The sequence below is a fragment of the Ostrea edulis genome, chromosome 8 (genome assembly GCF_947568905.1).
Source record: "Ostrea edulis chromosome 8, xbOstEdul1.1, whole genome shotgun sequence".
Classification (NCBI taxonomy): domain Eukaryota; kingdom Metazoa; phylum Mollusca; class Bivalvia; order Ostreida; family Ostreidae; genus Ostrea; species Ostrea edulis.
This window is the reverse complement of record NC_079171.1, coordinates 21,235,147-21,261,883: the sequence shown is the minus strand read 5'-3', so window position 1 is coordinate 21,261,883 and position 26,737 is coordinate 21,235,147. Positions and strand designations below refer to the sequence as shown.

Sequence of the window (26,737 nt, the reverse complement as noted above, 5' to 3'; positions counted from 1 at the left end):
TCGTATATCAATGCGGGTATTCGTGTTTATTACAAACTCTTAAACGACGTCGTCTAACAATCTTTTGCGAACCGTACGCGCATAAATTTGACGCATGTGATATTTTTTATAATATCACCCGTTGTCAAGTACTGTTACCCGTTGCTAGATACTATCACCCTGGAGGGCGTGCTTTCTGTTCTTAGAGGGTAACGATATATATTTTCAAATGCTTCTCAGCCAATCAGATTCGAGTATTTTACATGAAAATACAATAATGCCAGTTGGAAAGCTACGGTCATAACTGTGTGGACGAGTCAAGATCAAAGTAACAATGATAATCTGACTATTTACTTCAAGTACATTAAAATAACCTCCTAAATATCTTGTACTCATGTTTTGTTGTTGTAATTTACCTTAGATAAAGTAAACATCCATTCAAAATGAAAATCGGAATGTCATATTGTAAATTATGAATTTACTGGGTGGGTGCAAACCCAAAATTTGCAATATGACAGGAAGATTTATTTTTGGCACAATAGTAATATAAGTTACACATGACTATAGAATGTCATTTTGACATTTGATCACATTACCATACACTTCTATTTCACAAATCTCCAGCACAGGTCCAGTCTCTGTAAGACTATCATCTTCGGGGGCGTCGTATGTGGTCTCCACCACGATGTATCTCGCTGTTGCCTTACAAGAAATGTCAATCACAGCTGGGGGCGTGGCCGGTGCGGTTGTGTTGTCCTTGTAACAGCGTTCTCTCTGTGACGTTAATGCTGTAGTGGAGTTCGCCGATCCGTTTGATACATCTAAGTAGAACTGGCGAAATCGGTATGGAGGCCAGATATCTGTATATTATAAATGCACATTTTTCATAAAAGAAGTTACAGATTTGCGAAATAAGTTAAAAGTAGTCTTTGCGATATGAAACTGTGTGACACATCTAAAGTGAGCTACAAAGTCTGGGACTGCTTCAAACTGTCTATGCAAAGTTTAGTGTTTCCCCTTGGCAAATATACTTTACCAGTACTGGTTGCCTTAAGAATCGGTGTTTGAGAGCGGCAGCAAATACTAGTAACCGTGTCCTTAACATTTCCTTTATGCAAATACTAATTTCTACTAATATACGAAATTGTAATGCGAAGCATTTTTTATTGAATCAAAGTACTGTACTGAACGTAGCAATGGGGATTGATGTCTGCTCAATTACTTCAATGTTTTAATAGTGCATGATCATAGGTGACTAAGCATTATATCATTACTCAACTTCTCTGTTTCACGATGATTTGAATTTCTTTACATTAAATAGTAATTTTCTCAAACATTCATCCTACACACAGCCTTACATGGATGCTTAAACACCATCTATTTTGGAGTCTTTTTTTTTTTTTTCGTTCATAGTTATGTGTAGTTGTATGTTTTACGTCCGGTAGAGAATTTTTCATTCATATTGAGACCTCATCAGCTGTAGCTGATGCACATGCACCACGAATTTAGACCCATGTTTAGCGCTTACGGTCGTAGAAGTAAGGGTTATTTTAACGTGACAACAAATGTCGCAATACGGGACCTCCGTTTTTATGTCACTTTCGAAAGACCCATGATTCTCACTTTCAAATGCCGAGCGTTTGGCAAAGGAGCAATCACTACCTATGTTTACCTCTTAGACATGACGCGGTCATAACTCGAGGGGGCTCGAACAACTGACCTCCCGGTTACAAAGCGAACGCTCTACCACCGAGTTCTAAATGTACGGTGGCCATATGAAACCTCGGTATTGAAATAATTGTTACCTGTAGCTGGTTTAAAGTCATTTCAAGAGATACAGTATGTCATTTCAATCAAATCCCATGGGGATATGGGTTATAAAAGTCCTAAGTATCCCTAGCTTGTCGTAAAAGGCGACGAAATTGGGAGCTATATAGGGGTGTTGCTAAATGGACATAGGAATACACTGTCCGCTCAATATCATGAGAACCCTTTGCTTGACAGACATCAAATTTGGTACATCTTCAGTAGAAGATGGCCCCTATTGATTTTTAAGCCAAATGTCAAGGGACATTCTGGACATAGTTATATACTGTCCACTGTTACATCCTAAAAAGTGGATAACCTCTATTGATTTTGAGGTCACATGGTAAAGGGTCAAATTGGACATAGGAATATACTGCCCGCTCAATATCTTGAGAACCATTTGTTTGACAGACATCAAATTTGGTACACTGGTACATCTTAAGAAGTAGATGACCCCTATTGGTCTTGAAGTCACCTGCTCAAAAGGCAAGAGTTAAACTGAACATAGTGATATATTGTGTCCTATATATTAAGAATCAGTTGCACTTATAACCAGAAGGTGTTTCCTTTAATATAATATCCAAGTTGAAAGGTGCATTTAGATTAGCAAGGTTTTTTATTACTTATGATCTCTTGAGGAAGAATTCGGAACATCTGATAAGATAGTGTTTTTTATCTTAATTATGATATCCACATATATTACAGATGTAATTTGTTGGTAAAGAGTGTTTTTAGATGTTACTTAAGTTGTTACTGGTTTCATTACATAGCTTACGGTGGATTAGATATTTTCCTATTACCATAAATAAAATAATAGTGGCATTTTGAAACATTTCAATTCCTTAGTTTTGGTTTAAATATTGATAAAGATAGAGAATGCTTTATATTTGCGCTGAGAGTTCCGTAATCTTATTGCTGATGGAATTAAGCTGTTTTAGTATGATATTGTTCATGTACAGATCAGGTGCCATCATACTGGTATTGGAGTCCTAGTTGTACATGGCTATTTTGTTGTTTATCATATCACAATTTGGGCCAAATTTGATGTATAAAAGCGTATTATCAAAACATTTCCACCGGAACACTGGCTATGGTATTTAGTGAGTCATCTGTAGAGCGCCAAAGTAATACAAACGCAAATGATTAAAAATGTCTTTAATTATTTAAAGATATCATCAATTCAATTATTGCGCACCATAATTGAATCGATGCTCGCATCACATCAAATCTTGCTCTCATCAATTTAATTGGTGCGTGCATTAATTTAATTATTGCGCGCATCAATTGAATTGATGTGTGAATTGAATTGATACGTGAATTGAATTGGTGCACACATCAATTCAATTGATGTGAGCAATAAATCGTTTGATGCTCGCATCAATTCAATTGATGAGAATTGTTGCGGGCATAAATTGAATTTATACGCGTATTAATTGAATTATTGCTCTCTTTAATTGAATTTGAGTGCGCCTGGAATGAATTGATGATATCTTCAAATAATTAAAGATATCTTCAATCATCTTAATCTACATGTATGTTAATTGACGCTCCATAGTTATCCTCCTTAGACGGAAACGCATTCATGGACATCATGCGTATATAAGATCAAGTATAAATGATGTCACATTGATTCACTTTTACCTTATACGCCAACAGACAATTAGGTCCACATTATATTCGCACAAAACTTTACTCTGTTCCATTGCGAGTTTTATATACGATATTTGAAGAAGCCACAACTAGTCTATACTTGGATTTTTCAACACCTGAATATAGACTGAACTCTATGATTATGGATGTTGCCAATCACAGGCTCTTTAGACAACCACGGGTCATGGATGATATTTCTTCCAAATCATGCCGCCAGTTCCTTAAGCTCAAATTGAAGTTGTGTAAATTAAATGTGGATTTCGAAAAATTCTAGAGGAACTCTTAGTAAACTTGAAATTGCTAAACCTTTCTCAAATCAACAACACCAAAGCTTTACACGACCTATCCTCACGATAAATTAAAGACTAGACATTTTGACATTATAGGCAGTTGCTTCGTTAACAAAAATGGAAAACACAAATATTCCTATCTAGTGATCAGCCATCCAAAGCATTACTTTGTTAAACGTCACTCTGATTCTATAAATATTTTGATAGATTGTATTGGCAAACTAGATCGTTATAATGACCATAGAACTTGCGAAATGCTGACTTTAAACAGTCTCTGTTGGAACTTCTGCACCATCAACTTGTTTGTCAGTAGCCTGCTTCAATTTAAAAACTGACCAGTTATGTGTAACTATCCAGTTTCATGTGTGAATGATATTTTATTATGATTTTCGTCTGATTGCCCATTAGTAATGCATAGCATTACCAATTATTATGTGAGGCATTGTTAAGCAACGTTGGAACGTGGGGTATGTGAGCTTCCTCACTTTTTCTTTCATTTGGCAAATGGAAGAGTTTTTGGATGAGGGACCAGCGTTTGTTGTATAGCGATATCACTTTGAAACCATAATCAATGCAAATGCCAGCCACATCGATGATTTTTAATCGGAGGACAAACAATCAGATCGATTAAGATCCTACTCATTCCAACCCGATTCCAAATGATACCGACTGGTTAAAGATAAATATACATGTATGGTAATTTAAAGAGAAGATTGCCGCATAGTGACAATTAGAGAAATATACAGACAGTTAATACCTGAAATAGTTCTAACCCGGGCACACAAAATCGTTTTTTAAGGGGGGGGTGTCAAGGCGAATGCTGACTTGCCAACATTTTCTTGAAATAAAAATAGGTAATTATGGTAGATAATGACTTTTATGTAACGTGTTAATTGTGTATGTTCCATTGCGTATATTTTGTATAAGTAAAATATGGTAAATGTATATGTTTTGTATAACATGTTAAAGAAGGTATTGTACGTCTCATTTTAATTTCCCTAAAGGTGTTGTATGAAATATCGGAAAATTTAAGTTATTCAAATATATGATAAGACCAATTGGAACGTATGTCTTGATTCAATAAATTTTGAAAATAAGTTTAAAAGACGTGTATTGACAAAATTAGCCAAAATATTTCGAGTTTAAATCAAGCAATAAGCGATTTATATTATTTATAGCGTTAAAATGGAGGGGTATCCCCGAGTTTCAGGAAAAACTGCCTTCGTAAAACAAAATAAATTTAGCATGAAGATATTTTTCAAGTTTTCCTCTAAAAAACTGTCGCTTTGAAATTTTGTTTCACGAGGACATTTTTTTAAAAATTTTAAAAAATCGAAACGACTTCACTGGTATCATTTTCAATTTCACCTGTACGTTAATTTTCCTTAGTATTGTATGGTATACTGTGTGGTTCAGTGGATAAGGTCGTCGACTCTTATATGTAAAGATGTTTCAATTTTTAAAACGACCGGGTTCGACTCCCTCAAGAACACCTTTTTTATTTTTTATTTTTTGCTTCATATTACGTTTTCCATCTAGATTTTGTTTTTTCTTAATTGAAACACGCTTCTAGTTTTTATAAATGTTTCATGTCAAACCTCTGTTTATTGCCGTGCGCCGAGTTTGAAATAAACTTTTAACCTGGACACTGTTCAGCTTGTGAATAGGACTCTCAAAAAATACGCCGAATACAGCATGCAAAACTGTGTTTTAATAGCCAAGACTGCTTACGAGAACTTGTATGGGTTTTTTTTCTGAATGAAAGTTGTTGACAAAGGCATGGTGCCTTTTACGAAAAACCGTTGTGAACTTTGCAAAACTTTGGAAGAAAAACTTTAAGGTCAAACAAGGTAAATAACCGTTAAACAGTTTGACTTTATATGTATTCCACTAGCAAATTGCTATGTTGAATGAATTTTACAGGTGCATGTACTTCGAATAATGTTGAACTTTATTAATGCGTATTAAACTTCCCATATTTTGTTTTGTGGCCAGGGTCATGTACAGTTTCTAATTGTTGGTTGTAGAAAATAATGCATACGAGTATAAGAGCTTTTGGACTGTAGTAGTATGGAATATTAACTATTTTATACACCTGTAACCTGTAACCGTATACATTGCATCTGATATTCAGAAAAAAAGAAGACAATTTAATGTTCACTATTTCAAAAAATTATTTTTAAACTACATGCATAATGTATTGACACATAAAATGTATTAGGCTTGTCCATAGTACTGGGGAATCCTTCGGGTATTTAAATGGCAAATACGCAATGCGTATAAATATGAATGAAGGTCAGTTCTACGTCACGAGTGCTGGCACGGAGCTCCGATTAGGGAAAATTCCCGCTTCGGTGCAACACCCTCTTTGTTTCTTTCACGTTTGATGGATGTTGGGTATGGATATTTTTCTGTTTGAGGCCCCACTTTTTGGGATGCCTCATATTGGTATGTTTTTTATCGTCGCTGTCTTGGGAGGAAATTTTCGATCAGGCAAACTTAAAATGATGTATTGTTTTGTTTTAGGGCCCCGTACTTAGCCTATTACACGGATAACCAATCACAGCTCGCCGTTTAGACAATTTGGTCATTCCTCTTTGTTTGCTTGGAGTGCAAAGACTGCTCAAGTATTTGTGTACACAAAGAAAATTGTTTTGATACCCACCCTCTACCCTCCACATCCTCCTTTGTTATGTTACTTTGATATGTGTGAGCTGGCCTGTTTTTTTGTGTGTAAAACCCACCTTATTTGATTGCAGGCAGCTCAATTTCGAAATTTCATTAGGTGTTGTAGGGGGTCAGATTGCATAATCATACAATGTACCTATATGATACATATGTTCTTGTATTTTCGACTCATTCTGAACCCCACTAGCTATTCTGTTATACAACTTCGTCATTTTGAAAATAAATGACATTTTTTCAACTTACATCACTGTCCTCTTTTCACTGCCTTCATGAAATAACAAGCACAGGCTACTTGGCAAGTCATATTAACTAAGGAACGTAAAAAAGAATGTTGCCCAATCTTTAAACTCCTAAATGGTAACCTCATTCCAACCCTCAGCCCTCGATTTGTTTTTAATTTCGGAGGAGGGGAACAAATTTAGGATCAGTCTTTGTTCAATTCATATCTTTCAAGCTTGCATTCTTCTCATTCACGTCTACTATCAAAACAAGTGGAGGGTTAGTCACCCAATATATCTTTTTGTACATATGAAAAAGTCAAAAACGAGGCAGTCCTCTCGATTCTATGTGCCTAAATCCAGTCCCGATTCCAAAATATTATAGCAAGATCAGAATTTCCTTTGCATAGATTGCAAGCGCCGTATTTTGAATTAATTTTCTTAAGGATTTTTACCTACATTGTGTGCTGCTATTATAATATAACAGGTGACTACAATTATGATAAACATAAATGGCTATTTAATATTCTTTTTCAACAAAATTTGGAACATTAGGGGCTATAGCTAAGCCCCTTTCACACATACATGGATCAGGAGCCGGTCGACGCCCGATGAAAAATTCTAGTCATCCGGGGTAATCCGACGTCTTTGGGTTCTGTGACGTTGTAATGCCGGTATTAACACGGTTTTATCCCGATGCAGACACGGAAAATCCGGTTTTCCTACGGATAAGAACGGTAGCTCCCCGGTAAAATCACGGACGGTGCCGGCGTGATTACGGAGGGTAAGGAATACCACGGTTTCTTCTGTATGTCCACGGATTATCATGGTATTTCTCCCCTGCGTTTATTGTGACTGTCCGTGTAGCTACCGGGAACAAACCGTAGTCATCCCTGTTCTTCAGCAGAAAAGTATCGTACACGGATGACCCCGGACTCTACACTGTAAAGCCCTATTAAAAAATTCACGGATTATTCCGAACTGTCAATCCGTGATGGTCCGTGACAATCCGCCATCACCATGTACAAACTGTGTATGCATTCGGCGTCGTCCGGGACAATCCGACTTGGCCAAGTCAACCCGTGAAAAAAATTAAACAAGTCTTGTTTAATTTTTACCCCGGATCGTCACGGAAGAAAATTCTCCGTATTGATCAATGTAGGTACCGTGTACCACCGTGTATCAACCGAGAGGTCCGTATATCAACCGAGAAGTTCGTGTAGCCACCAAAGTAACCGCATAAAGTTCAGAGTCATCCGTGTACGACACCTTTTTGCTAATGAACACGGATATTTACGGCCCGTACACGGATTGTTCCCGGTAACTACACTGACAGACACGATAAACGATCCCCCGGGACATACGGGTAGCCGTGCTTATCCGTAGAGAAACCGGCGTTTTCCATGTCTGCATCGCGATAAGGCCGTGTTGACAAAGGCATTACGACGTCACAGAACCCCAAAACGTCGGATCACCCCGGATGACTAGAAGTTTGCATCCGGCGTCGACCGGCTCCTGATCCGTGAATGTGTAGAAGGAGCTTTACTTCGGCGGCTACACGGTCTTCTCGGTTGATATGTTCACTGAGGTACACGGATCAATACGGGTGTTTTTTTCCCCCTGAACGATCCTGGTAAAAATTAAACATGTTTATTTTTTTCCGGTTTGGATTGGCCAAGCCAGATGGTCCCCGATGCCGTTGGATTCATAAATGGTTTGGAACATGGTAATGACGGCTTATCCCGAACCATCACAGACTGATGATCCGGCGTGTCATCCGTGAATGTGTGAAAGGGGCTGAAGGATAATTCACTATCACTTTACTTCACAAAACGTTTATTTTAAATTGTCATCATCATTAAAAGATACCGATGTTCAAATTTGTGATTTATTAGAAAAAAAATCATACCCCCAACTCTTTCAAAATATAACAGATATTTTATTTAACTTAAGGAGCCTCCGTGGCCGAGTGGTTAGAGCATCGCGCTCAAAATCACACGGCCTCTCACCTCTGGTCGGCGAGAGTTCGAATTCCGCTCGTGCTGGTAAGTGAGAAAGTTTCCCAGTTTACTTTCGGAAGGTCGTTGGTATCTTCCCAGGTACATTGTATCTGGATTCTCTCTTTCACCAATAAAAACTGGGCACCACCATATAACTGAAAAATTGTTGAGTGTGGTGAAAAACAGGAAAACAAGCAAACAATATTTCACTTAAAGAAGTTAGCTCCTGAACTCACTGGTATTAAACTGGTGTACGTAACTGCAGTTACCTACATCCCAAGATGGCGGAAGAAGAAACAGGTAAATTAGAATAGCAAAGTGATATACACTTCACGAAAGATGATGTATATTTATATCAATAGTTCACAATTGTACCCAAAGTCTGCATGATACTGTCCCGAATATGCTGCAATCGGTATTTGAAATACGTAGATTGATGTACGTAACTTTCACAATATGATGTACGTAACTTTCCGATTTGCACATAAAAGATGTAAGTAACTCAAAAGATCTCCATTAAACTTTTATGCATTTGTTCATTCAAGCCCGATAGAATGCCTTCATTAATAAAAATCGCATGTTAAATAATGCTACCAACATGCCATGAAATCAAACTTTCAATTTAAGCTCTTTTAAGAAGATTTAAGAACGTTCTTTCATATCTATGACGTAGTACCTATAATGCTATACGTTAAAGAGCAATCAATCAAAGAATGGCACAATCACTGATACACTTCATTCAAAGTACGCCACAAATATTCTTCAACGGTAACTAAACTCGTTAATGTATGAGCAAGTACAGTGTCGACCATGTTTTTGTCGCGACAGAATATTTTCCGCACTCAGCGGGCGACAATTTCTGTTTATTAATTTACGCTTCGCGACAATTTTTTCCAGTTTAATTTTGCTTTACTTTTATCTGGGACTACTATTAGTGCAAAACCTTGCTTCAGATATTTTTATTTTATTTTTTTTCTGCGCCAATTTTTTTTTCGTCAGCAACAAAATAAAAAAAAACATAGCCCCTTTCTGCAAATTACATGATTGGTCCCTAGGCAAAATGAACAAAAAGTATTTTTACACACCAAAAATAACAGATAAATCAAATGAATGCAATAGCATGATCGGTTTATCCACTTTATCTTTTCTATGATTGATACTTTGTTAATATGGCTATTCTTTTTGCTTTCTTTGATTTAGATATACATGTAACAAAAAAGCAAATTTATATATATACATTGGTTAAAAAATTGAATTTTCAGACAAATATATGTGTTACAACTGCACAACGGTCTCTTGATTGATACTTTGTTAATATGGCTATTCTTTTTGCTTTCTTTGATCCAGATATACATGTAGCAAAAAAGCAAATTTATATATATACATTCGTTAAAAAATTGAATTTTCAGACGAATTTATGTGTTACAACTGCACAACGGTCTCTTCAAGTCCAAATCAGATCAGAGTTAATTCCAGTAGAGTAATTGAGTCTACATAGTATTGCAGCAAAAGAATACCAAACAAATCATGTTTTTCAACGTATCCTAAAGAAATACCAGGTAAAAACATCCCCCAAATATTTATGCACATTTTTACCACACCACACCCCCCACCCAAAAATAATAATAAAGTATTACTGAAAATTTACATAACCTGAAAAATATAAAACATCTTAAAATCAAGATCTTCTAAGCTTGTGAAACATTCATACATCATAAGTTAATGATTAATGATGTAAATTTCTCCTTTAAATTTTTAACCCCTTCAAAATACCAAGAAAACCAACCCCAAAACATCCATTTTACCTACCCCCCCCCCTCCCCCGACAGAAAGACTACGGTTTTGTTGGACCTCCAAAAGACACCAACATTCATTTTTTTTCCTCCCAAGAATACGCATGGTCTTTAAATGGTACAAAGTTTGGAGTAATAACCCCCCCCCTTTCCCTGTGTGCAGCATCTGTTCGTATCAAATATCTCAAGAGGTTATAGAATGAGGTTTTTATGGCTAATGGCATTATTTCTCTGCCACAAAGTGTGTGAATTACTTCTCTGCTTGTTTAGCTGCTTAGAAAGCAAGCTTTAGGGTTTGTCGAACTACGAGTGAATTGCAGAGTTACGTACATCATATAGGAAAATTACGTACATCAACCAAAAATATTTTAATGAGTTACGTACATCACGTGTGTTTTTACATAGGAGTTTAACTCGTCCATTCAGGAGAAACAAACGGATTTTACCATTCTGAATGATAAAGCGTAAAGAAATACAGAAACTTGACTAATTAATATCATTGAATAGTTGATAGGATAAGATATAATCTAAATTGAAAAATTACCCGTTTCTTCTTCCGCCATCTTGGGATGTACGTAACTGCAGTTACGTACATCAGTTTAATACCAGTGTTGAGCTGTTAGTCCCCGAAGGTCTCTACAGTCCAGTAGCTAAGTACTTCGCTACTAGCTTGAAAATACGGATGTATATGTAATTGCTGTTATAAAATTTAGAAATTCATCTCAAAATTAAGGATTATCTCCCTCACGCATAGCTCTTATCCTTAGGCGAATTTGACTCCACTTTTGTGGCACTCTGTTTTCCCCTAAAATAGCTCTGAAAGTTTATTGTTATTTCGGATTTCAAACATTTCGTTTGAGCATCATTGAAGAGACATTATTTGTCGAAATGTGCATCTGGTGCATGAAAAGTGGTACCGTATAAGTTTTACATGCTAAAACTAAGTATTTACTGGTTCAATATTGATGCCATTGGTGCAAACATATTACACATCTATTACTGAATCCTATCCAGTTGAAAAAATTGTGACAATTCACATTTTGAAAGGATTTTGCAGGGTCTATATTTTGTGGCGGAAGGATTGATTAATCAAAAAGTTCTAAATCTGCGTGATATTACAGTTTCTGGTTCATCTGATACATCTTCTATTTTTTATACTCTTATACGTGTATTTCAGTTTTATAATTTATGATACAGGTAGTTGAGACTTGGAACTAGATCAAATGTTGTCAATTATTAATTTGATTGATATATTTTCCCAAATAGAACACCGATTCTTAAAAAGTTTAAATCAATTTACTCGAAATTTTGTATAAAAATTCAATATTTTGGCCTATAATTCAAGATTTTGGTCTCCAACCCCCACTTTTTAAAATTTAATTTTAAAATAAAACCTTGAAAAGTATATGAAATGTTAGAAATAGACATTATTCCTAATATGTCTTTTTAAACACTCAAATTTGATATCAATAAGCCCTAGGTCATTATTTATTTCCATTACTTGTATTAAACTTTTTTTATCTATATTGTTAGAAGACATGATAATGTATCTATTTTATGAAATGATTGATTACTATTGCTTATATTGTGTTGACACCAACATACAAATCAAGATTAATTCAATAAATTTTAAGTGCAAAAAGGCCATGTTTAGAACACTGTAGCTCACTAACAAGCATTGCGACCCCAGTTTTCTTTTCAGTTTCCTAATTCTCATTCAACGTAGAAATGAAAAATACACTTCCCAAAAAAATTGACATTACTCCAAATGTCAGGTGCGAACCTCTTTAATATACAAACTTGTAATTTCAATACTGCTCCGCCATTTTATTTGGACATTTTTTTAAACAGAAAAAAGGAGGGGGAGTATGATAGTATAACTTTCAACCTATAACATTAGATCTATTCAGCTTTAAGTTATTTGCTTATAAAAACAACAAACAATTTCAGATCAGAAGAGCTTCATATGACTATTTCATACAGTGTTAGTTAATCTTGTAAAAATTCCTGCCATTGTCATTATGCATCTGAATAAAGCAGTCGGTATTTGGAGGATCTTCTCGTCTTCGCCATGCTTGCAGTAGGTTAATAGTCGAAAATAGCTGAAAATGCCTCTGGTCGAATATTTAGTTTCTGGTAACCACTATTTTTTGCAAAAGTAGGATGTTTACGAATCCATCTCCATCATCCTCCGTAGAATGATTGCCACACAACTTCGAGTTTTGTGTGCCTTTGAAATTTCATCTCGGTGTAGATTTTTTACCCAAATCTTTCTGAACATTGGATCCTTTCAACACAAGTACATTGAAACACCCTTCTGATTTCGCACATTACAGTTGAATGCAAACACATTGAACATTTTGATGGCTACAACCCGCAAGTTGTTAACACAAAGTCATCAAGCAAGGGAGATATATGTAATTATGGTAGATAATGACTGTTATGTAACGTGTTAATTGGGTATGTTCTATGTGTATATTTTGGATAGGTAAATTATGGTAAATATATGTTTTGTATAACAGGTTAAATTTGTTCATTTCACGTTTGATGGATGCTGGGTATGGAAAAGAAGGTGTTGCACGTCTCATGTTAATTTCCCTATAGGTGTTGCAATAAAGATAGAAAACTTTAAGTTATTCAAATATATGATAAAACCAATTGGAGCGTATGTCTTGATTCAATAATTTTTTAAAATAAGTTTAAAAGACGTGTATTGACAAAATTAGCCAAAATATTTCGAGTTTAAATCAAGCAATAAGCGATTTTTATGATTTTTAGCGTTAAAATGGAGGGGTTTCCCCGAGTTTCAGAAAAACTGCCTCCGTGAAGCAAAATAATTTTAGCATGAACATGTTCTTCGAGTTTTCCTCTACAAAACCGTCACTTTGAAATTTTGTTTCACGAAGGCATATTTTTGTAAATTTAAAAAACGAAATGACTTCACTGGTATTATTTTCAGCTTCACCTGTACGTTAATTTTCCTCAGTAATGTATGGTCTACTACGTGGTGCAGTGGATAGGGTCGTCGAAAAGAGAGAAAAAGAAAGAAAGAAAGGTCGTCGATTCTTAAATGTAAAGATGTTTTATATTTTTAAAACGACCGGGTTCGACTCCCCCACGAACATATTTTTTTTTCATATTCCTTTTACATCTAGATTTTTTTGTCTTAATTGAAACACGCTTCTAGTTTTTATAAATGTTTCATGTCAAATCTATGTTTATTACCATGTTCCGAGTTTGAAATAAGCTTCCAACCTGGACACTGTTTAGTTCGTGAATAAGACTCGCAACAAGCACGCCTATTACAGCATGCAATACCTGTGTTTTGATAGTCAAGGCTGCCAACGAGAACTTGTATGTTTTTCTCAATCAAAGTGGTTGACAAAGGCATGGTGCCTTTTACGAAAAATCGTTGTGAACTTTGCAAAACTTTCGAAGAATTACTTTAAGGCCAAACGAGGTAAATAACCGTTAAACAGTTTGAGTTTATATGTATTCCAGTAGCAAATTCCTATGTTGAATCAAATTTACAGGTGCAGGTACTTTGAATAATGTTATTATTGCGTATTAAACTTACCATACATTGTTTTGTGGCCAGAGTCATGTACAGTTGCCAATTGTTGGTTGTAGAAAATAAAACATATGAGTATAAGAGCTTTTGGACTGTAGTAGTATAGAATATTAAATATTCTATACACTCGTAACATGTAACCGTATACATTGTATCTGATACTCAGGAAAAAAGAAAACAATTTAATTTTCACGATTTCAAAAATTATGTTTAGACTAAATGTATAATGTATTGACACATAAAATGTATTAGGCTTGTCCCTAGTACTGTGGAATCCTTCAGGGATTTAAATGGCAAATGCGCAATGAGTATAAATATGAATGAAGGTCAGTTCTACGTCATGAATGTTGGCACGAAGCTCCGATCAGGGAAAATTTCCGCTTCTGTGCAACACCCTCTTTTCTGTTTGAGGCCCCTCCTTTTTGGGATGCCTTATATTGATATGTTTCTTATCATAGCTGTCTTGGGTGAAAATTTCCGATCAGGCAAACTGAAGATGATGTAATGTTTTGCTTTAGGGTCCCGTACTTAGCATATTACATGGATGACCAATCACAGTTGGCCGTTAGGACGCTTTGGTCATTCCTCTCTGTTTGCTTGAAGTGCAAAGACTGCTAAAGTATTTGCGTACACAAAGAAAATTAATTTGATACCCACCATCCACCCTCCACATCCTCCTATGTAATACCCCTTTGATGCTAGTATGTGTGAGCTGTTTTATTTTCTAAAACCCACCTTATTTGATTGCAGGCAGCTCTATTTCGATATTTCATAATGTGTTGTAGGGGGTCAGATTGCATAATCATACCTATGTGATATATATGTTCTTGTATTTTTGTTTTCGACTCATTCTGACCCCCACTAGCTATTCTGTTATATAACTTCGTCATTTTCAAAATAAAGGACATTTTTTCAATTCACATCACTGTCATGTTTTCAGTGCCTTTTTCAAGTAACAAGCAAAGGCTACTTGGCAAGTGATATTAACTAAGGCACATAAAACATATCTTACCATTTTCATACTTCATACCACAGCAACACATGACGATATGTAGCCTCTGTTACCTTACGATTGTTTTTCTGATTGACTTATTTACATATGTTAAGTAATTTAAAGAAGAATGCTTTTTTTGTAAAAACAAACTTTTTTCTGGAAAATCCCCAATAACCTTATAATCTAATTTTGCAGTTTGTCAAAGTTATATATATAAAAAGTCTTACCCTGATTTCTGTAGTATATTATCACAGATTTCAAACTATATTCGTCTCCAAGGTCTACTTGATACCACGCTATGGTCTGTCCCAGAGCTGTATGTGAGCATATTCTGAAATCTGTCTGGGTTCTATTCCCGTCATTTGCAAAAGTCGCTCGATGATTTCCAAAATAAATGGAACTTTGAGAAACCGTTGTACCCTGTTTCCTGCTTAAGTTTACTGAAAGCACAATGAATCAATTGTTGACAAAAATTAAAAGAAATTAACAAATTTTTAAATATACTGTTTTAGGTTGTCATGATAATTTTTACTGACTATTTTAAATATCTTAAAGAAAGATGTTTGCTTTGTTTTTTTACTGCGTAGTTCTGTAAGTTTTTAAATATATATATATAAATATAGATTGCTATATAAGTTTTTAGCTCACCTGAACCGAAGGTTCAAGTGAGCTTTTCTAATCACATTTTGTCCGTCGTCCGTCTGTCTGTCCGTCTGTAAACTTTTCACATTTTCGACTTCTTCTCCAGAACCACTGGGCCAATTTCAACCAAACCTAGCCAAACGCATCATTGGGTAAAGGGCTCTCATGTTTGTTCAAATGAAGGACCATATCCTCTTCAAAGGGGAGATAATCACAAAAATGTAAAAATAGGGTTGGGTCATTTAAAAATATTCCTCTCAAGAACCACTGGGCCAGAAAAGCTGATATTTACATGAAAGTTTCCTGCCATACTGCAAATTCAAGTTTGTTCAAATCATGGCCCCCGGGAGTAGGATGGGGCCACAATAGGGGATCAAACTTTTACATACAAATATATAGGAAAAATCTTTTAAAAATTTTTTTCTTAAGAACCACTAAGCCAGGAAAGCTGATATTTACATGAAAGCTTCCTAACATAGTGTAAATTCAAGTTTCTTAAAATCATGGCCCCCGGGGATAGGATGGGGCCACAAGGGAGGATCAAAATTTTACATACACATATATAGGGACATTCTTTAAAAATCGTCTTCTCAAGAACCACTGAGCCAGAAAAACTTATATTTATATGAAAGTTTTCTGACATAGTGTAAATTCAAGTTTGTTCAAATAATGGCTTCTGGGGTAGGATGGGACCACTAGGGGGATCAAAGTTTTACATACAAATATATAGGAAAAATCTTTAAAAATCTTGTTCTCAAGTACCACTGAGCCAGAAAAGCTGATATTTACATGAAAGCTTTCCGACATTGTGTAGATTCAAGTTTGCAAAAATCATGGCCTCCAGAGGTAGGTTGGGCCATAATAGGGACTAACGTTTTGCATGCAAATATATATGGAAAGTCTTCAGATATGGGCAAAGGTGACTCAGGTGAGCGATGTGGCCCATGGGCCTCTTGTTTGTAGTGTATACTCATATTGATACAAGAGGCGCGTGGGCCTTAACGGCCACTTCTGTATTATGTGCCGACCTGCATATATATAATTATAAATTTTACACAGCACAGTTAAGGCTCCAGTAAGGGGGCGTGTCATAATCTATACAGATATGTGTATTATGACATCAAAGAAAAACAACAAAAACTCGCAATCTTTAAAAAAAAACACCATGAAATAAAATGATCGATGTTTCTAAGATGCAAGGAAGTAAAACATGACATAAAAACTTAACATTAAACATTTTTTTGGTCGTTAAAGGTCATATGAAACGATTTCTAACAGTGTTATTTTACTTTACAAACATGAAGATTGTTATGAATGAAAGTTAAATAGTGTTTAATAAAAAAGTAAGTTATCTTTGCATTGATAGGAAATAAAGCTGTAAACTTGTCCATGCATGTAGAATGAATATGTTACCCGCTTATCGTTCTTGGTTTTGTGTGTTAGTAATGTCACAACAACGCAATGAAAATAGTGTATAACTGCACACCGTTTTGTTTCACGAAATTTCTCATTGATGGATATGGACGAAATTCTGTTTTCTGACAAACTGTGCGATTTTGTGTTTCAGTCATAATTATTACCCGATCTACTATATTAATTGATATCACTTTTTTCTTTTTTCCATCTTTAATCAGCAGAGAAAGGTACACAAAATGAGCAGGGGTGAGACAGAACAGCATGTGACCTACTATTACCCGGTCATGTGACACTGTTTCCCGGTCATGTGAGGAACTATTGCTCGATTAGCAGATTAGGTAATGAAACAATTAGTTCATGCCTACAATAGAAACAGTCAAAACTATTTGCCCCGAGGTAGCAGAGAAGACCCGGGAAATTGTTGTCCTTGGCCTACGACAACCGTTTCCCAGCTCTTCGCCACAAGCACTAGACAATAGTTTTGACTGTTTCCCGAGTAGGCATGAAATCATTGTATATTGTTTAAACCAGTCAGGAATGATGTACGGCAAGCGAATAACGGATGGTCTAGATCTTGAAGAAGTCAAATACAGGTATCTGAAGTATGAACACTACTACCCAATACCCCTTCTGGGTTTTTTTCTCGGGGATTATTTCTCCAAAATATGTGGATTTCCTGTCTACCCCGTGTTAATGTCGATTTATGTAATCGTTTCACACTTTTTGTAAGCTTCAGAGATTTACTTTCTACCTAATGATAAAACATGTAGAAGGTCAATCTCTACAGCTTACAAAAACGTGAAACGATTACATTAATCGAAAGTGGGATGGGATTGACAGGGAATCCACATATTTCGGAGAAATTATCGCCACAAACCAAAAAAAAATTGGATAGGGGGGTAGTATCTGTGTATTTTTGCTAATACTCGACAAATATTTTGAAAAGCATTATTGAACAAAAGTTGTTCAGAATGATGATCTAAACAATATGTACATTTCGTTTTTTTCCTATGTGGCCCCGTTAGGGAGCTACAGATCGGCCCCTAAAAATTTCTTGTAGAGATAACTCGAGAACGGTAAAGAACTTCTAAATACTTGTTGAACAAAAAATGTTTAAAATGACAAGGCCTTTCTTACGATATCAAGCAAAAGGGGCTGGCCCTTTAAATTAGGGGCCCAGAAGAGTCCAAAGGTTTAAGAGAATATCTCAGAAACTATTAATATTTTGTAATAAGTCATAGAAGCGGAAATGTTCATCTCAACGAGCTTGATCTCATTAAATCAAAAAGTAGGTCATGTATGTTACGTAATAAGGGATTTTAGGGGCCAATTGCTATTGTACATGGGAACGTATTGTCGTTTTATAAAGTGTGTGTATCAGTAGGGGCAGCCGGAATATTAACTGGAAGTTAGTTTGTCAAAATCTTGACAACAAAAACATCCTTGACAAGCAAAAACATCTTTAAAATCCTAAATCATGGGATGGTGTGCGCGTTCCCTTAGTACTTTTCTGATATGTCACACACCCTCTGTCGTTACAATTGGGCACTGCAACCTACAAATGTTGAATTTACATGTACATCAAATGAATGATGAATTGACGTGTTATATACGGCACTTGTCGAATTCGGTAAAGATTGATTACAAACAAGGGAATTCAAATTTTAAAGGTTAATAAAAATAAAATTTCACGCGTTTAAGTGTAATGCATTAGCATGAAATTGTTTTCTCCTATTTATTCGCTTCTCCAAAAGGTGTCGCTGTTTTTGATGGATTTTGTGTTCGTTCTGAACGAACTCGCTCACCCAGCGCGACACAGCCTAGGTTTTCACATGTAAATTTCATAGCAGGAGAAGACGAAACTCCCGAGAATGTTCCTTTGAATGAAGTCGTTCAAGCCATTAAGAACAAGAAGAGAAACATTGAGCGCGTCATAAATGTGAGAGGAGAACAAAATTTGAACATTTGAAAGAATTTCAAAGCTCTTAACTACTTTTTCTTCAGAACTTAAAAGGAAAAAGGGGAGAGTTAACATAAATCAAAGTCAGAGGCCAATAGACAGCAATGTGATTTCAATTCCGAATTTTCCAGGAAAGTTGATAATTTTATGGGCTATAGAACATGACAAATTAGACTATTGCAGAGACGGCATTGCACTTGCAGAAACAAAAGAAAAGATCAGAAAAGAATAACCCGGTAGCCAGCGTTCCTGATGATGATAAAGGAATTGTTGGAGCCGAAAATCGCGCAAGTAGAAAAAGAAATGGAAAAGAAGATCCGTCCAAGTCAAAATTCCGTAGGAATTTTACTGATCATGTCAACGGAGTTCCTTTACTTTACGTACCTACTTTTTGTCCCCCAACACTACAATAAAACACTATTTTCACACAGCAATGACCTTTTTTGGTTTCTGGGACCAGACAAACAGATTTGTTTATTCTCCGGGAGCATGTTTTACGTTCCGATCAAAGAAGTACTTCAGACAACAGTGCCCAGTCAACAGATCGACTACTTCAAAACTCCTGAGTGAAATGATCAAAGATAAGTATTTTGATAGTACTGAATCTTTGATCAATGAAAGTAACTATACTTTGGGTTAATTGACACTTACAAACTAATTTTATTTATATAATCGGGCATTGTGATATCTTTGTAAAGAGTAGACTCAAGAAAAACATTCAGGTTTGAAAAACATAGGGGCATACGATTATATCAGATTTTATTTTCTACATATAAATAAACTATCGCAAAGCATTACGCTATACACCGCTATATGTAAGAAAAGTCGCTTATCTAGTCGGTCTGATTATTCCCATGTCTTATGTAATTGCAGTGTAGCATGTATCATGACCAAGTCCCTCAGTATTATATTACTTTAGCGAATTCCTGACTATAGATCAACTATCATTTTGAAAGGTAAACATTCCAAAATTTAATTCTGGTCCATTCTGCACGGACATGTCTGTTGAAAAGATCGTGTATAGCGACGCTAGTAATTCTGGGTACGGCGGTTACATTGTTCATTGTCCTAATTCTGTCGCTCATGACATGTAGTAGAGGGAACAGTAAAAATACCTCCCATTTCGAATGTCTGTACTGCGCATTGACTTCAGACAGCAGTAATGGAAGTTTCATGTGTTTTTGCAGTGGATTTCATATGACATTACTATTATAATTCTAAAACACAAATTTATTTCATATTTAAAACAACTTTGAGAAATACGAATAGGTAGCGTCTGGACCTATTTAAAGTAATATACAATTATTTATATTGAATAGGTAGCGTCCGGACCTATTCCATCATATGTATTTATATTGAATAGAGGTAGCGTCTTGACCTATGCAAATTAATTCATTATAATTGCACGCCTTTGTATTGCATAGGTAGCGTCTGGATCTATTCATTTAATGCACTATCATTTGTAATGAATAGGTAGCGTCTGGACCTATGCAAATTAATGCGCTATAATTACATCCTTTTAATTTCAAATTTCAAATTATTTCACTATTATTTCTATTGAATAGATAGTGTCTGGATTTATTCAAATTAATGCACTATATTTATATGTCTTTTTATTGAGTAGGTAGCGTCTGAACCTATTCAAATTATTTCACTATTATTTGTATAGAATAGTAGCGTCTGGATTTATTGAAATTAATGCGCTATATTTACATGTTTTTTATTGAATAGGTAGCGTCTGGACCTATTCGCGATATTTCTATTTATAATTTGAAGTAACAGGTTTATTTGGACTGCTTTAGTAGATAGCGTTTTGGATTTCTCATAACAATTGCACTTAACTTTATTATTGCACATTGTTTAGATGAAAGTGGGCATTGTCTGGACCTACTCTGCAGCTTAATCAGAAACAAAGTTCTTAATTGTTTTAGTTTTTATTTTCTGGATATTTATTATCCTGCATTCGTATAAAATATCAATAATCCTTTTATACTTCGTACAATATATGTACTTATCTTTGTATTATACGTATAATTTTCTTCCAGATCTATCATGATGATATGCTGAAACTAACAGACAACTTAGCGAGTAAAATTTGTCTAATTCCCGACATTTTGGTCACTTGCAAAGCACATTCTACAACCAGAAATTATTACTACATGTACAGTTTCTTAAGGTGGAAAAGATGGGCTTCAACACATGATTTACCTATATCCGATGTTTATCGGTTAAGGCCCTGTCAGTTGCAATATGTTTGACAAGTTTATGGAATGAGTGTGATTCGTCCAGTCCTGCTATTATTGTTTACATTTAACCAATCTTAAACATACATTTACAAAAACTTTCTTTGGGTCTCAGTTAAACACCAGGCAAGTCCTGCTATCCACTTTATAAGCTGTGTTTGCAGTGGCGTAGCTTCCATTGAGGCAACCGAGGCAGCTGCCTCGGTAAAAAAAAACCCACCTTTTACGTTGTTAAAATGTCGATAGCCTCGGTAATATTCGAACCCAAGCTACGCCTATGGTTTGTGTTTTCATTTGGAGTTAGAGTTTAGGTAGGAGAAATAAAATTTCACGCGTTTAAGTGTAACACATTTGGCTCCCCTTGCACGCTGTTTTTGGCTATATTTAGCTCTAAAACTTCACAGTTATTTCGGATTTCAAACATTTCGGTTGAGCATCACTGAAGAGACATTATTTGTCGAAATGCGCATCTGGTGCATCAAAATTGGTACCGTATAAGTTTTACATTATGACCCCTGGGTCGAAGTCTCTGCTGGTGGACTGTTCGAGGGACTCTACAGCCCAGTAGCTAAGTACTTCGTTACTAGCTAGAAAATACGGATGTATATTTAATTGCTGTTATAAAATTTAGAAATTCATTTCAAAATTAAGGATTATCTCCCTCATGTATAGCTCTTATCCTTGGACGAATTTGGCTCCACTTTTTTGGCACGCTGTTTTTTGGCTATATTTAGCTCTAAAACTTCATAGTTATTTCGGATTTCAAACATTTCGGTTGAGCATCACTGAAGAGACATTATTTGTCGAAATGCGCATCTGGTGCATCAAAATTGGTACCGTATAAGTTTTACATTAGCATGAATTGTTTTCTCCTAGTTATTCGCTTCTCCAAAAGGTGTCGCTGCTTTTGATGGATTTTTTGTTCGTTTTGCACGAACTCGCTCACTCAGCTCGACACAGCCTAGGTTTTCACACGTAAATTTAGAATTTTTTGTAACTCAAAATTTCGTGTAACAATGGCGGCCAGATCAAATTTTCATTGCAATGTTATGATAGGACTGGACATGGGTGTCATTTTTGTATACAATTAAGTATGTTTTGCATGTAAACATTTTTTCTATTCACTTTACAAGCTGTGTTTGTGTTTTCATTTGAAGTTAGAGTTTAGGTAGGAGAACGATGGATTCGTCTTGCATATATCTGTACCACAACACAACTTATGCATTTAAAATTGTGAAAAATAAATTACACACGTTTCGAATACGCAATCCTATATATAAACATTCAACGGATATAATGCAATGCGCAACAACAATTCCAACCCACTGAAGTGAATTTGCACTAATAACACGTATTTAACATTTCTATATTAACATTTAAATTTATGTCATTAAATGAATGACGCATTGCGTAACTACAAACACACAATTACAGAAATAGAATTTCTATAGTAATATAATGCCTGTTTAGATAAAGAAGTGGGTCAACATTTGCACATCACTTGTCGTTTTAGAAATATTTATGTCACTTGAGTAATGTACACGTTTTCGTAAACTATTTAGACAACTTAACAGGAAGCTTAAGAAAATACGTCTTCAAAACATTTAGAATCCAAACGTCATTTATATTATTTTTTTATATATGCGATCAATAAGGATATTTATTCCAAAATAAGCTAATGATTCTGGGCAAATTTACAGTTTTCATTAACGGAAGCATCAATACATGGATGCAAGTTTCGATGCCATGAACAATGTTTTTAAAAGTATTTAAAGGGACTGATTCACGATTTTACCCAACATTGTTTTTCACTTTCAATGATCAAAATCTACTGTCTAATGTGTTTGAAAGATTTTAAATGAAAATTAAGGTTACACATCATCACAGAATCTCATTTTAGAGAGTTTATTATTTGTTTTGTAAACAAAGATTGCGGTATGCTATTGTTTACGAAATTTTCAAAAGAAATGTATATCGATCTAAGTTTATTATATCTTTCACATTTCAAGCATTTTGGAAGTAAAATATGTCTCTAAAAGTTAAAATTTGTGACTATGTAAAATTAAGATGAATTATATTACAAAATTAATAGTTCACTTGTTGGGTTACATAAAAATACTAGAGTCTTTGTTTGCATAACATAGATTTAAGGCTAAAATATTGCTTTCATTCTTGCATTCAGAAGGTCAAAGTTTTGGCTGTCGACATTAAATGAGTTATATTTTTAATGTTTAACATCAAAAATGAGAAATATTTTGATCATAAATCGTGAACCAGTCCCCTTTGAAACAAGAAGAGAAACGCTTTTTTGCTTACCATAACAATATCCTAGTTTGATTATTAGACAGACGCCAATCCACCGCGGTAAAGCCATTGTCAACAACAGGAAGTAAAATTTCAAGTAGGCAAGGCATGTGGGACATCGTACATCTGATTGATTGATTGATTGAATATTTCACTCATACGAAGACGTCATCACTGCCAGTGAAGGGCTGCAAAATTTAGGCCTAAGCTCGTTGCTTATGACCATTGAGCAGGGAGGGATCTTTATAGTGCCACACCTGCTGCGACACGGGACCTCGGTTTTTGCGGTCCCATCCGAAGGACCACCCGGTTTAGTCGCCTCTTACGACAAGCAAGGGGTACTGAGGACCTACTCTAACCCCGATCCCCACGGGATCCATACATCTGAAAGATCCACCCTTTATGTCTTACAAGATAGTTTGTCTTAATACACATACTGTCGATAAATTCAAGATATATTGATGAACCCCTCCCCCAATTTTTCAAAGTCGATATATGTCCTTTATTAGAATACAATTTAAAGATGAGTGAAAAATCCTCAAAGGTGACTAGCGAATCCTTTGTAGACAAAATAGACAATCCCTCGGATACAATACCAATGAAAAATGTTTACAATACAAATGGAAATTATAGAATACAAATGTAAAATTATATAAATAAAATGGACAGTATAGAATACAAATAGGAAATTATACAATATGAATAGAAAATATACAACACAAATGAAAAATTTTACAATACAGATGGAAAAATATAGAATACAAATGGAAAATTATGCAATGCAGATGGAAAAGATCAAATATTGCAACGTTTGACATGCCAATTACAATCTCTGTTTTTGGATTAAACATGAGTTGTCAGAAGACAACATAGCTCGCAAGTAAGCGTGACTCTACGTAACCAATCCCCTTTTGGTTCGAAAGGTTACAGTTTTCTAAACGTTATTCAAAGTACAGGATCACTTGTTCAAAAGTTGAGGTAACTGAAACGCCTGGTCATGAGACATTTACATTATGTATATGTGAAAAACTAAAGATCCACCCCCTTCAATTAATACGATATAGGCAAGGTTATTGAAAAGTAAGTGATACATTTTCTGTTTCTTGTATTTCCCCCAATGGGGTCCATCTTCTGAAATACTCACTGCCAACACAATTTTTGTACCTAATATACCAATTTTATCTCATTCCTTGTCTTTACAATGTATATAGTTTTCTATTGCATTGAATTACTAATGTTCTTCAGCCTGATGTCGATATGAACAAATATTACACATTGGAGTTTCAGAATAACCTAATTGGGAAGTTCGGTGAAGATATTCGCAATATAAACTACACTTTCATCTAATTACAAAGCACATTTTGCACCACTGAATCATTCGAAAACCCATTTGTCAGTTATGTGAGGTTGCTCAACTCACAGATTAAACATGGAAGGATGTACTTGTCAAGAAATATTAGGATGGCGGTCTAAAAATAATGAATCTGAAATTATATATATAGTTTCAATGAAATTGTTTGGGGTAAGACATCTTACCTCCTTAAATAAGGGGTTGAGGCATTTCGCATCAAATTTTAACCCAAATAAATAATTCACATCCTGTGGGATTGAATACACTAGTATACATTGATCGTCATTAAAACAAATTCTGTATGTATGTGTTCCAGGTATGCATTAAACAAACAGAGCACTTGTACAAATTCTGATGTTACTGCAAATTCACCTTTGGTATACAACCCTATGATCCATATTAGTGGGGAAATATTCTTTAATACACATTTATTCGACAGTAACATCAGACATATTAATTATATTATTGAGGAAGATGGTATCTTTTTCACTTATGGGGAATTTATTGCTACTTATCCAAGTGTAAAGATTGACTTCTGAGAAAGTGTGAGGATTGACTTCTTAGAATATGCAAGCATTATTCATGAAAAGGCGAAGATAATGAACAGTGATCAATTTCATAACTCCTATAATGAATACAAAATTAAGAATTGGATAAACACAGACCATTTGATATACCAGAGGCCTGATCAGGTGCCTATAGATAGGAGGAGTAAAACATCCCCTGTCGACCGGTCACATCCGCCGTGAGTCCTATATCTTAAACAGGTAAACGGAGTTATCTGAAGTTAAAGTCAGTGTGCCAAGAACAAAGACTATCTTAATCGTCTACTACATGTATATAACTGTAAGATATACATTAAAATGATATTCAGCATGATGTTAATGATTTGAAACTGATTGAATGGACATTATGATGCTGATTGAATCATAAACCGGGGTTATATAATGCAGTTATTTTTAGGCATAACTATTTTAACGGCAAAGTATGTCTCTCTTCTAAAATGATGTGAACGCAGTTGCGTACTTGCTTATAGGCAGCTACGCGCATGCAGAGTAGTCTATGTCTCTATTATGATTTTTAATCTAACTTTAATGTAATATTCATAGAAAATGAACAAAGCCCGATGAAGAGATCATACAACTTGTTTATAAAAGCAAAAAAGGCAATTAATTACACTTTTTATTAGAGGAGAAGTCTTTTCCACCTTATGTTATTTCATATACAACTCATTATATGGCCAATACTGAGTAATTCGTGTGATTTTTACTATCCTTTACATTAATATCAACCTAATTATCGATAACCAAAACCGGAGATTCCGATAACATTCAAATCAATCAACCGGATTTCCGATAACGAATTAAAATCAAAACTATTGCTTGTAGATTGACAAAAGTTGTTTCAACGATGCTGACCATATGTTATATTGTTGACAGTAAGTAATGGTTGATCAATTGCAGAAAATGTCGTGTTGCATTTACTCACAATAAAAATTGATGAATTCTACTTTTGTAAACTTCCTACTCTTCTACATCAACACTATAGAATACACCCACGCATTTTTCTTAAATTTTGATATTTACATGTACAGTTTAACGCAAACCGGTTGTCATGCCCTAAAAGAACGCCAATGACTGTAAATGTTGTTACGCAATGTATTTTCCCCTAGAATGTTAAGCTAGAAATGTATATTCGAAACTTTTAAAGGTCCTCAGTACCCATTGCTTGTAGTAAGAGGCGACTAAATGGGGCGGTCTTTTAGATGGGACCACAAAAAACCACAAAAAACTGAGACCCTGTTTCACAGCAGGTGTGACACGAAGTGGACG

General features: G+C 35.2%; 1 protein-coding gene across 1 annotated transcript; it reads right to left on the bottom strand.

Annotated features, from left to right (window-relative positions):
• Positions 1 to 416: 416 nt before the first annotated feature.
• On the bottom strand, positions 417 to 23,628 carry LOC125661178 (uncharacterized). Its single transcript, XM_048893105.2, has 3 exons — positions 23,567 to 23,628; positions 15,217 to 15,429; positions 417 to 839 (listed from the first exon to the last, which is right to left on the bottom strand). Exons 1-3 carry the CDS (start codon positions 23,622 to 23,624, stop codon positions 541 to 543), a joined length of 570 nt encoding a protein of 189 aa, XP_048749062.2. The 5' UTR covers positions 23,625 to 23,628; the 3' UTR covers positions 417 to 540.
• Between the last annotated feature and the right edge of the window lie 3,109 nt (positions 23,629 to 26,737).

Coding starts and splice junctions, on each gene's coding strand:
- LOC125661178 (XM_048893105.2), bottom strand. CDS start 23,624: ATGGCTTTACCGCGGTGGATTGGCGTCTGTCTAATAATCAAACTAGGA. Junction 15,430..23,566: donor CAAACTAGGATATTGTTATG/GTAAGCAAAAAA, acceptor TTGTGCTTTCAG/TAAACTTAAGCAGGAAACAG. Junction 840..15,216: donor AATATACTACAGAAATCAGG/GTAAGACTTTTT, acceptor TATAATATACAG/ATATCTGGCCTCCATACCGA.